At 38.6% G+C, this 13693-nt stretch overlaps 1 protein-coding gene and 1 pseudogene across 2 annotated transcripts in view; one reads left to right on the top strand and one right to left on the bottom strand.

Annotated features, from left to right (window-relative positions):
- Nucleotides 1-8892, top strand: part of LOC136848980 (microfibril-associated glycoprotein 4-like) — a 9852-nt pseudogene extending 960 nt beyond the window's left edge.
- The window catches only part of LOC136848964 (uncharacterized), a 66360-nt gene continuing 61156 nt past the window's right edge, over nt 8490-13693 (bottom strand). For both annotated transcript variants that reach the window (XM_067121777.1, XM_067121784.1), the window contains exon 7: nt 8490-12944. In XM_067121777.1, the coding sequence (XP_066977878.1) occupies nt 11962-12944 (983 nt within the window). In that variant the 3' untranslated portion in view covers nt 8490-11961. The remainder of the gene's footprint in view (nt 12945-13693) is intronic.

Below are 13693 nucleotides of genomic sequence, written 5' to 3'. Positions count from 1 at the left end.
TAAAGATCATCTCAGGAACTTGTGCCCCTGTTCACTGCTGAACCTTTAACACAGAGCGTGCTACTCATTGTGAAATAATATGTTTAATTTTTGCTCATTATTCGTTACGACTAGATAATAATCGATCTTCGTTTCTACAGATTCTCCAAGTTCAGATATATTTTCAAAGTTGCTCGTTCTTCTCCTGGAAAAGATAGAGAAAGAACAAGACAGACTCAGGGAAGAGGTTGCAACAGTGAGCCAGTCTTTAAAATGTAAGTCTCCCGCTGAGGACGCTGTGTTGGCGACTTTGAGTCAGATGCATCAGGATATCAAGGGTTTGCAGGGCCAGTCTAAGCCTGCCTCTCCTGCGCAGTCTGTGGACTCTTCTCAACAGACCTGTCTTCGCTCTGCTGACAGGTGAGCGCGAGTTGTCTCTTACCTCGTTCGCATTTCGTCACGTGCGTTCTGTAGTTTTGATACCGACACTTAATTCGGCTTACCACAGTACTTGCTTTTATTTCTGAAACAACCAGAGCTTTTTTTAAGAATAAAGAAACTCAAAATGTTCAAGTGAATGAATTAAGAACTATGTTCATTGAAAGACTATTTACTCCAATATATGTTCAAAAATTGTTGTTCATTTCGCTTTCGCGGGAGTAAGAAGGAAGTGAAATTGTAGAGCAATTCCATCTGATTGGATCCGAAATTATTGCTTACAGAAATCGAACGAAGGGAATGAGAAACCACATTACCTAATACATAGTAAATGGGTGTGTCAATATAGAAACGCAGCAGAATCGTAGATAGAGTTAAGTGAGGGCTTAACTACGATTTAATAAGGTTCTGAATGTGAGGAAGAACAAAATCAGAGAGGAATTCCAAAGTTTGGCAGTTGAAGGAAAAAAGTTCCTTAGCCAAGTAATCCGAGTTAAAGGTTTCCTCAAAGTAAATGTGAGAAGAGGACATGGCGGGTATTACAGGGCGCCCTGAAAAGAGAGAGAGAGAGAGAGAGCGTGGAGGAATTCATCTTCTGAGCTTAGGTGAGATTTGTTGAAACCTGGTCAGGGTTGTACGGATTTATCAGCCAACAGATCTTTCTAATGTACAGAGGAATCGCCTCGTGACTTATTCATATCTTTTGTGATAACAACAGTACTTGTAACAAAGAGACGGAAGTCAGGCAAAACTTCAAGCAGGGACGAATTAGTCAGTTGTTAAGCTGTGGTAACTTTATTAATTTTTTCATACTCGGCAAATATTTTTCGTAAATTGACTATCCATCTATGTGTGTTAGGACTTGATAAATCAAAGTAACCTTGACAACTTGGGATAAGTTGTCATACCTACCTCGTTATGGTCTTGTGTTTAGTGTATCATTTGTCATTGTGAAGTTTTATTTCTGTGGTTTGGGACCCCACCTCTTTGAGTTGTTTCTTTCCGGTTTTAGGTAGGATTTAGCTGGACTGTAATAAATTATGTAAGTAATCAGGACTGCATTTCAGTGAACAGATTTCTTGAAATATGTCAGAAATAATTTGCAGCACAAATAGAGTTTTATGAGAAGATGGAGAGTTTCTTTGTTAAGAAAGATTGAACGTTGTTGTGAATTATTAGTCGACAGAACTTTGATTCATCGTAAGACTATGACGCCCAACGAAAACTTCTTGTTCAATATTAGATAAGAAAAAAATGTCTCTCAAAGTCGAATTAGATTTGTGTACTTTTCATATGCAATTTATCTTTGTAGTTGTACTGATAAAGAAGGGACCAGCTTCATATGTTACATTAAAAGCAAAGAAAGATTTTTGGTCTTGTTAGAACCCTTGGACCTTAGATATAAAATTATTTATGCAGGACACTTAGATTACACTTAGTTTTACTGTATTTGATTTTTTCCTTTTATTCTGTACACCTTTCAAGATAATAAAGATGACAATGGTTTAAACTATGCGTTTCTTTATTCTGGTAATAATTTACTCTAAAAAGATTTAACCCTAAAACATTCAACTTCCTTTTATCAGTGGAGGAATGGAATAATACTATGAATAGCTCCTGTCAGGTGTCATCCTGTTGGCTAATTGTTTGCAGGCTAGAACAGTCTCTCATGGCTGACATTACACAAGACAGAGGTTTGGAAGTTTTATCGCGTACAGGTGCATAAAATGTATATTTTTGGTGCTACCAATTCTCTGTTTGTTCCAGACCGAAGGACTGCTATGAATTGTACCTGAGGGGAGAAAAAGAAAGTGGCGTCTACACAATCTATCCTGACAAGTAAGTTGCCACCCAGAGGAAACTCCAATACATTTCAGCTCGTATGGAACAAAATAATAATGTACTCATAATTTACAGGTGTTATTTTTTTATTGCACCTAAAGACCTGTTTCTTGGTTTTCTCATCTATCCCCATGACAGGTGCAGACGAGACCGGGGTATCCCTGTTTGGTGTGACCACGAAGGTGACGATGGAGGGTGGACTGTGGTGCTGTCTCGAAGGCCCCTTGCTCAACAAGTTGACTTTTACAGGGGTGAGGGATTACAAAATGGGCTTTGGTGACCCACAGACTGAATACTGGATAGGTAAGGGATGAGAATAGCACTCATTGGTTCTCTGAGAGATCCAGTTACATGGATCAGATTGGAAAACAGTTTTAGTCACGCTTACGTAATAAGGGCAGTGGTCATATTGGTGTTATTAAAAGATTTAAGGGGATTAATTTTGTTGGGACATTCCAGGAAGAAAACGATTACAATATAAAATCTATGGTATGCAGCTGCAAATGAAAGTAGGAATGTGCAAAGTGTGTCATTGATGGATAGTATGACGTAAAAGGTAATTGTATAATGAATGAATCCTTTTGTCTCAAAAAGGATTCGTTTTGGTTTCATTTTTGTCTCATCTGGAGTTGAGCTAAATCTCAGTGTAAACATTGCTGAAAAGCAGTACTGAAATCGTATTATATATATATATATATATATATATATATATATATATATATATATATATATATATATATATATATATATATATATATATATATATATATATATATATATATATGTGTGTGTGTGTGTATGTGTGTGTGTGTTTTTGTTTGAAAGTATAAATTCTGTGGCTATGGTAACACCTGTCTACTGAAAAGTGATGGCATATAGCCAAATGTATAAAAAAAAGTGTTTGGCTGAAATCTCATCATAAATGCCATTGCTTGAACTTCATATTTAAAATCTGAGCTACTGCCGAGTGAATGTACTCGGGTACGTAGAAAATATAAATTCCACTCCTGATTTTCCCACTAAGATTTGGACCTGTTGTCGTTCAGTGGTAGGCTACTGAATGTAAGATGGCTGAATGACATAAGAATTAAAAAGAAGTTGCCTTAATTTTTTCGATGTGTTTTGCAATAGAATGCCTATCAGAAGTTGCAGCACAGATCAATGCTGCCTATGTTGCAATATTAATTTACTCAGAATGATAGGGCAGTAATGTTATTCATATGTTTTGATAACTGTCATGCCTGAGTATTTTCTCGGAAAAGATATCAGCTCAGTCACACTACTTCTGTACCATAATGAGTCCTCAGCGGACGAGGAGCAACAACGAAATAGGCCTTGGCTTCACAAACTCAGTTGACACAGATTGTCCGTCGTGATCAAGACTGAAGGACGGCTGATGTTACCCCTCAAGTTTATCCTGAGATGAGGGGAGCCTCCCGAGTCACAAACCTCTTTTTCAGCACTCTAAAATATGACATCACTGCTGCAATTAGTAATAGCTCCACTCCTAGCTTAACCTCATACATAACGCCTATAATCCTCTGTTGCAGGGAATGAAGTTCTTCATCTGCTAACGAGCAATGCAAAGCAGACGCTACACATAGACATGGTGGATTGGGATAATGTCACACGCTACGTAGAATACGAAACCTTCATTGTAGGGAGTGAAAACACAAATTATCGCCTTTACGTGGATGGGTTTGGTGGCGATGGTGGGGATGGTCTCTCTTATCATAACAATATGGCATTCTCAACTTCAGATCGTGATAACGACCTTAATGGTAAGATACTGATGAAATTTAATGTATTACTTGAATATGTTCGTATAAAAAATTTTATTGACAAATAACATCTAAGATCTCTCTGAAAATATGTAAACATATATAGATATCTATTTAGGTATTAAAAAGAGCTTAATAGGGAAAGATGTTCACCCGCTCCGGTTGAATACTGAATTTAATTTAACTGTGTAATGAAGATCTAATACTGGTTCTCCATGTGTTACTATACTTACAGATGGCAACTGTGCTCAGACGTATGCCGGGGGATTCTGGTATAATTCCTGCCATCGAGTGAGTGCCACCAGTCCTCTCTTAACAAAGCAGAAAAGCACGAAAGGAATCAACTGGAGCACCTGGTACTCTGACAGAACCACCCTTAAGGAGATGTACTTTAAAGTGAAGGAACTCCTGTGCAACTAGATTGTGCACAATGGATGTTTTGTGCTCTTAAGACGGTGTGTCTGAAGAAGTGATTGCAAAGAAGACTGAAAATGCAGTACAGTAATATGAAGAAGCAGAGCGGAGATTTTTCCGGAAAAATCATGCCCATTGCTCGTATCCCCATTTAGAACGGTTTGCACGAGGAGGATAGAGCCCTCTGGTTTTAGCAAGTCTCTAGGGATGAGGTTCTAGCCCTAAGGACGTTTGTTCACTTCCAGCTGATGCTGTTAACTTTAGTCAAACCAGAATGACTACTAACATGTAGTACGTTTTAAACGTTGTCACTTTTCCCAGATTTGATTCATAAAACCTTGCCGCAAGTTGAATTATCGTGTAGATGTGGCAAACGTTGCCACATCTTCCCTATACCAGGTCAGAAAGGTAAACAGCTTGACACTATTGTTCTGCGTTTCTTACATTGAAGACGTAAAATTAGCGAAAGAACTAAAGTTTGATGACGAGTAAAAGATGAGTTATAGAAAAAAAAAGACATTGAATGAAGAATTGCAATCATACCGTAAAGGATGATTTTGTTTTTTATCAGCTAAATGAATTTTACAAATGTCCAGTATCTATCCCAGAATCAATGATGAAAATAAATGATATAATGCGATAAAAAGAATACTGTTATTGGCTTCAAAAGTGATGGTAGACTGTAAATTAAGTCGGTCTTGTCCCGGAACGGCCTCTTTCTTCTGTCCGGGGAGGCATAAGTAGGAACCATGACCGGGAAAAAGAACCCCGACTTGAGGGATGCAGATTAACTGTAGTCGGATTATAAGTCAGGAAGAAGTTTGGCAACGCAACTAATGACTGCCACGTTCGTAGTCATTTTGGTTTGACCACAGTAACAACTGGATCGACTGGCAAACAGCAGGCCGGGATTGAACCACAGACCTTGTGAATGCGTTCTCAGAACTTACTCTACGGTCCCCACGTACCCAGACACACACACACACACACACACACATGAATGTTGTTTTGAGTGATCTTAATGTTAGAGGTTTGATACTAACAATTTCTCCTCGTCAGGGAACACCGGAAAACGCTTTATCGTCTTCTTGATAGGATCCTGCGTCTGTCAATTATACACCTCTCCACCTTAGATTTGGCTGCATAGTCTTTGTGAACATTTCATTCTGGACTCATTTTAGAGTGAAATGTGTCATCACAAAAAATAGCATGCATAAAACTCTCCACAAGAAAGGTCCCATACATTTTATGTACGATACATTGTCTTTAAGGTAGAGGTGCAAGAGTGTTTGTATTTTGTGCAGCCCATCGTAACCTAATATTACTTGTAGAATAGTGTTTGTGTCATTTCGAGGAATGATATCGCTCCAGACTAATGGTAATTCAAACTTTGTTTCGATAGCAATGGACGAGGACATTTAATCTGCTACTAATGATGGAAAATGCATTCAGCAGCAAATTCCTGTGATTCTGATAGACAATTTTCTGGGCATTAAAATGAAAAGATGAAAACATCCTGTTATGCCGACTGAAAAGTGTAACATTGCCTGAAATGTAGAAGCTGAAGTTTTCCAGCGTTTCTGAGATGTATAGTAAAGGATTTTGATATTCTTCTTGACAGTTTCTTTTGTCTAGGGGATACACTAGAAGTGACTAGATCAATTAGAAAAAATATAATCTAAGTGAGCATGAAGTCATGTGCCATGTTGAGACTGTCAAGTGTAAAAGCACCATTTTAAAAGCGTTTGAAAAGAGAGAAACTGACTGAGGTAACAAAGTGCATACTTTCCCAAGTAATGTGTTTGATTTAGTTGTCGCAGAGGCAAGATATCATTCAACCTGCATGCAATGATTCTGCCAAACACCTTTTGGGATGTAACGTAGTCATTCCCAAGATGCTGCAGTTTCGGAGGCAATGGCCGATTTTCTATCTAGGAAATTTCTGACTGATATAATAGTATCTGAAACTAAAAAAAAAAAAAAAAAAAAAATCGAGACACCTAAACGTTTCGGAAATGTAAAGATCTACATCCGTAAACTGAAACAGAAAACCTGCTGCCTGTTTTCTTGACACAGGGCACAAAATTCTGAATATGGCGGGAACAAAAGCGGTGTTATGATGAGATAGAAGATGGCACTCTTGAAGATCATAAAAGGAGATAACAATGAGATAAAAACGAACAGAAACGTTTCGTGCTATCATATTAGTAGTTAGATCAAATTCTTTCATATCTCTACAAATATTACCTCTAAATGGCTCATTTTCAGTGGAAGATTAGGAATAACACATGAAATAGAATGAATATTTCAGTTAGAGCAAACATACGTGTGACAAATGAAAAAAGCTAGCTATAAATATAGACTGAACCAGAAAAACAACAACTTACGAATATGAGTTCACCTCTGCCATTCGGGTTGTGTGCCGGGGAGGGGAACCCCTCTAGTGACTGTTCGCTGCATGTGGAAACGAACAAAGAATGTGGGACACCCATGTTCACACTCACTATGCATGGCTACTAAAATGTTTGTAACAGGAAAGTGAGATATGCGGCCTACGTAGCACACTTTATTCAGAAGCGCCTGACACATCACGTACAGGAAAAAGTTATTGTCTATTGCCAGTGCTCAGTTCGGATACTTTACGGTTTTCCATTGCTCAAAATTTTAATCCTACACCTTCCAGATGGTCAGCATAGACCTTGAAAATTAATATAAAGTTCCTTGAAATAATATGTAAAATAATATCGTCCAGGTAACGGTGGGTATGAAGAAATAAGATACGAACATTCTCACACCTCGACCATCACAACGATGCATTAATCTGAAAAATATTTAGGCCGCTTCATGTATGCAGTGGAATTTATGCTGATAGTTTTTGTGTACTCCTAGTTTTCTCTAAAGTGTTTCCCAAGCAGAGATATAAAAAAAAAAATCTTAATTTGGTTGCCATTTTAACATTGAGGGGTTGTCGAGAGGTTGGGGAATATGGAAGTAAGCACAGAAGGTATAAAAGTATATTTTGAGTATAGTTTGGCTTCCTAAAACACACTTGTGTCTGCATTAATAGTTTTAAATGCTTTATAGTTGTTTTTATACTAGGATTACTCTTCTCGTGAATAATTATGAAAAAATCATGAAGGTACTAATCAGAAAATGATTTATAAAATGTTTTGTAGTTTTCCATTATTTTTCCTATTTTCATGGCTGGTAGGGCCACATTCAGAATATGAATAGCGCTATTTGAGAATACTGTATGAGAAGGTTTATTCCCATAGAGCAAACCTTTTGCCCTTCATGAAATTAATGAATTTGGTCAGGCATCTTTAAAAGTGTAGGATCACCTGCTTGATAACGTGATCAAACACAATTTAGATATAGATGCCTGTTGTTGTTGCTGTTGTTGTTAAGAAGTAATTTTGGAAACACTTCGCTTTCGTTGCGTTTATTTACAAAGGAAATGCAGGTAGATAACTTTCCATGTGATGCTGCATAGTTCAGATTGCCCAATCTGAAAAAAACTAGGTGCTCTGTTTAGATTTGGTAAGTTCCCTCTTTCATTCCTTCCCACCATCATCATCAGTGTCCTTGTCTGGAATAAAGCTCATAGATTTTGTGATGCTTCTTTATCTCTCTCATTCACAAGACTGACCTGAAGTCAGTCTGTGTGACAGTGACCCCCACCTTTACTTCCTTTTAAGACTCTCTTCATATCCAGCCCTAGGTGGCGTCTCCATCTCTTTATTATGAAGCTACTCTTGCACCTACCTCCTTGCTGAGCTCAAGGGGAGAGCTCCCTGGACTGGGATTTCAACCGGCCAGCATTTGGAGATTGTCTGTTGCCCCGGTAGGGGTTAAGTAGTAGGCTACTGTACTTCGCCTTCTCTCCTCTTTTTCTTGTTTTCATCGGATTAGCAAATGCAAATGATTACTGCTCCTAGTAATTCGACACTAATTTGATTTTTTAATCACTCATTGACAACTTGCAATGGTAAAGTGGCAAGAAAGCAAAGAAGTTAAATAAAACCAACGTTTGTCTTACGCTTGAAACACAATTTATTGAGAGAAAAGGCACACTCCATTAGGCACATCTGTTCGGTTAAACATAATACTTAGAACAGGCCATCATAGATCCTTTAACCAAGAATCTCAATGGCAATGAGATCATAATTTCAAATTGATATGTGAATGAATAAGTATCATACCTCTTGTTTTCAAGGATGCAATGGACTCAGGAAACAGCAGTTAATCAAACAGATACGGGCAAAGGCTAAGATTACGAAGAAACAGGTTTTGTTGTGATGAGGCCGTGACGACCAAATTCCAGTATGGGACTTTTCAATGAATAAGAAATTGTAACTTTGGACGGAAGAGAGATTTTGGCAAATCCTTTTCAATTTTTCAAATTTTGCTTTTAAGTAAAACGTATCTTCAGCTCTTCTTTCGGTATTTCATTTATACCAGGCCTTCATATTTTTGAGAAATGTGATTAAAAAGATCACTTCAACGATGTTATTCCAAACGCCCATGTTTGACAAAAGATGAAATAAATGATCTAAGTCAAAGCGAGGGACTTCAACAAGATCTTGGACGTTGGCTGTGCTTCCAATCCAATTAGCGTAGCGAGATGGTTCAAATAAACTTGGATCGTACTCTCACAAATGTCCCTTAAAAAAAAGCAAGTGTTGACTGGTGAATCACCAAGAGGGTTTGAGGGTATTTGCGGTTATAAGCCTATAAAGATTAACTGAAATTAAAGACATTGTTTTTAGGAAGGCGAACCTCACTCTGATCTCGGTCGGTTGTCTCTTGCTTTTTATACCGAGACCAGGAAGGCGGAAGAGCTCTCGGTGACAGGGAAGGCAAAGGTGACGTGAACATGCAACCTCACTCAGTCTCTAACATTAAAATTCCTTATATTCTTATTTTTCATCTGTATACGAAACAGTTACATAGATAGAAAAAATAGTTTGATAGACAGATAGCGAAGTCGATTAAGAGAGTGAAGGATCATCCCGTCTATTGACACATAAAGGTGTTCCAATATCTAATCTCCCATTGGCAAAGCAAATCCAAATTCTGATATTTCTTCCTCACAAAGGCTAATTCATTTGGGGGTGAATTTCTTTTGGGCCATCGCTTTAAGGTTTTGCGGACGAGGGACATTTCCTTATATATCCTATGTTTGTCCCTTGATTTCCTGTCGATTCTTCTGTCACTCCGCGGATATGAAGCAGCTCAGTAGAGCAGGAATCGTGACAATATGTCGATTATTAGTGAAGATTGTGTGCACTGAAGTAGCTGTGCAACAACCGTTCATTATTCCATTTAGAAGTAAGGACAATAGTAAAAGTTTTGTCAGCTTACATGAGCACGTAAACGTTCCTTTCTTAATGTTGTGTTTTAAGACTGGGAAGACGTCCTTTTATCTCAAAAGGTCAAGAGGTTACGCGGAATTTATCTGTATGTATTTCCAGTAGCTGATAACAGTGAAGATACATTTATTTTTATGCTTTTATTAAAAGCTTTTAAGAGCTGCTATACATGTTACACGGAAAGTAAGCAGAACTTAATCCTTCGGGTTTTTTCTGCTAGTTCAGGGTTAGAAATACACACACACACACATATGCTGTATACTGTATGTATACATATATGTATATCATATTGTTGTCAAGTGTGCGCGCGTTCGCGAGCGTTTTCATATGTTGATATGAATCGGGTTCATTCACATTTATTTTTATAAGTAGTTTCAAGTGCAGTTAAAATTCCTAGTCTTTGACTGGTCACAAGGAGGTATTTTAATAATACTGTAGAACAGGCTTCCGATACGATATATGCAAATTTTTCTTAGTCTACAAGATCGTTGGCTTTGATAAATACAGTATACAATCGGTTTGCAGGAAGTATTGCGAAGGAAGTGGGTACTAACTGCTTGTTGAACTGTATGGGATTCTGCAATAATTTTGATTTATTTTGCTGTATTTTCAGTTAACTCTCATCAACCATTCCTACGGCCGCTGTGCTGGAAGATAAATGTCTTACGAGGGATTTCATTCTTCAAGCAAGCATTTGGAGATTAATTTTGAGGCGATTATTCAATTGGGCTTGATTAATAACAGATCCTTTTTAAGAATAAGGAGAGAAAGTTTACCCTGTGCATGGAAAGGGCATTCCCAGCCTACGTTGCAGAGGCACAAGATGAATTTTTGGACAATTTATCACTATCCTATAAATTCAACACATGTAAAAGGTCTTCAGACAATATTGTTCTGTAGGGCGTCTTGCAAAGTTTGGACAAAGGCATTTAACAAATGTTAATATTGAAGGCAACGATGATAATATGAGCACAGTTTCTATAATCTTCCTTTCTGATTCATTCACCTCAGTCCTCGTGCCGGCTTCAAGAAGCCGACGCTTCCAACAGAACAGCCTACAGGTGGCATGCTCACACGACAAAGTTATTAGTTATTATGAAGGTCTTTACTTTAAAGTTTTTTTGCCAAGTGGCTTCTGGCCATAGAATTTAATCGAAATTGAATTGAATATAGAATTTAGGCCAAAGGCCAGGCACTGGGACCTATGAGGTCATTCAGCGCTGAAAAGGAAATTGAGCGTAGGTAGGTCTGGAAGGTGTAACAGGAGGAAAACCTCGCAGTTGCACTATGAAATATTTGTTAAGAAGGGGTGGACAGCGAGATGGAAAAAAAGCTAATATAAATGGAGGTACAGTAAAAGGAATGGCAGAGGTTGCTAGGGGCCGAAGGGACGCTGCAAAGAACCTTTAGTAATGCCTACAGTACACCACACGAGGTGCACTGACGGCACTACCCCCCTACGGTATTTAATTGATCATAAGACTTTATATTTGCTATGGTCTTTAGCCTACTCTCTACGAAAACCTCCAACATTTGCAAACATTCACTGACATCCATGGCAACCCTTTAGAATATTTCAGACAAGTCTTGTCCAAGATTAAGAAGCTCTTCGTAGAATTCAGTCCTCGATGAAGGCACATTTTGGGAGGAAGGCTGTCATTGCCTCGTAAGCTCAAGTCATTATCACTGTTGGGTCAGAATTGCACGGGAGGAGGAGGAGGAGGAGGAGGAGGACATGCTCATCCAGCCGAAGTGTTGCTCTGACCATGTTCCATTCATCTGCATTCGTAATGCCTACCTTCGAATACGTTGCTCATTCATATTTATACGGTATGTACATGGAAATAAAAAGTGTGCAAACATACAAAAATAAAGATACATTTTGTATTGAAACTGCAGAGACTTTTCAAGCTTGAAAACATTGCATTTCTGAGGTAGTCTCTCTTTCAGTATTATATAACTAAATAAAAAAACTGCATTAATATACACATCAGCTACGTCACTAATGAAATCAGTTACATTTTCCACTAACTGGAATTTGCACTTTAAACTTCATTTTTGCACTTCATTCAACACAAATCCACACGTAATATATGCACATGTATTTACATATCGACTTCTCCTTCGATTCATTATTAAAGGAGTTTATCCCAGTTGAAATCATCTGTTATTTCTTCGTCATCTGAGTGAGGTCCGGATCCAGTGATGAGGCCTACTTGGATGGCCTCCATGTCGTCGTCGAGGCCGCAGGCAAGTGCTACATCCAATTCCCCGTCATCCCCTTGCACATAATGGCCCCCAGATTGCCTAGGGGGAGGGGGAGACGTTAATGGGGCTAAAAGTCGCACTAAGGGCTCGGATAACCCTTGTGGGCTCTGGGGAAGGGCAGGTTCCCTGCGCATGATAGTGACAGTTCCTCCAGATCCATGGCTGGCAACACTTAAAGTTTCGCTCAGGGCTGAGACTGATGTCTCTCCATCTCCCACGTCACTTCCACAGACACTCAAGGAAAAACTGCCATCTAAAGGCAGCTCTCTGGGGCTGCTAGCTGAGTACGGAGACCTCAGGACGTCATCAGGGGGGACAGCATTGGACACCATGAGAGGGTCTGCAACCAGAGTCTCTATGGTCTCACCGGATGTTGGCGGTAAAGGCATAGGTGGTGGTGGGACGGACTCTTGCAGCATATTCTGAGACGCGTGGATGTCAGATATCGGTTCGCAAAGATTGCCCTGCGCCACGGCCAAGCCTCCAGGATCTGGCGATATGTGCCTGAGCGTTTGGAAAGGCTTGATATCGGGAGAGTCATTACCTAGATTAGATACATTTTTCATTTGTGCCATGGCCATCCCTGATCCTGCATATGCGTTACCAGTATGATTAGTGGCCCCTCCAGAAGAGGTTAAGAAATCTGCATACTCTTTGAGAAGTTCTGGAGTAAGATTGTTGAGGAGTTTATCACATTCTTTCATAACATTATCAACAGAGGCTGCAGATTCTCGCCACTGCGTTGTGGTGTCGCCTGGGTCCATTTGCGTGGTTTGAGTCATGGGCGAACTTACATTCACTGAGCTAGTATTGTCTAGCCCCGTGTTTGGTCTGCTGTCTATTATGTAACCTGAAAGTAAAATCATCACATTATTTTTTTCATTGTGTATGTTCTCATTTTACAAGCACGTACCCTTTTTACTATGCGAATAGACAGCATATCTACCTTAGAATCATTTCTCTTAAATCCTTTAGCAGATGTGGGAAAAGGCTCAAACTACAAATCTTGAAAACGATAGTTAAAATCACTCATTACGATGACTTACTCTGTATCTTGTTTATTTTATCATTATAACTTTTCAAATATCTGCCAATGAAGCTGATACAAATTACACTTTTTCACGTTTGTTCAAAACCGTGAGCTTAGTTTTTATCCGCTAACTCAAAAAACAATTATATTTTATTTAGGTAAGATAATCATCAAGCCTGCTCCTCTTTTTTTTTTTTATCTATCTCTCATGATTATACCTAGTGTAGATAAACGACATCATTCCTGTACAAGGGAGGTATAAAATCTCTGCTATGGCCTGTTTGCTCTTCTGCGCATTTGAAAAATCTATGGCCCAGAAGAGAGAAGTATGTTCTTGAATACAAGAAATGTTTTTTTAGCATAAATTAGAATATTATAAAAAAAGACCTATCTTGAGAATGTACAGGACGAATTTATACATAAAAAATTGAACATACAGCTCAATTTTACCGTATCGAATAACGAACTAAGATTCAGTGTTCCAAACAAATCGTCATGTTGGACTTGGGCAACTAGCTAGCTAAAAACAAGTTTTCCTTTGAAGCTTAATGTAGCTACCAAAAACAAGC

This window comes from Macrobrachium rosenbergii, chromosome 2 (genome assembly GCF_040412425.1).
Source record: "Macrobrachium rosenbergii isolate ZJJX-2024 chromosome 2, ASM4041242v1, whole genome shotgun sequence".
NCBI lineage: Eukaryota > Metazoa > Arthropoda > Malacostraca > Decapoda > Palaemonidae > Macrobrachium > Macrobrachium rosenbergii.
This window is presented reverse-complemented; position numbering and strand designations above follow the sequence as displayed.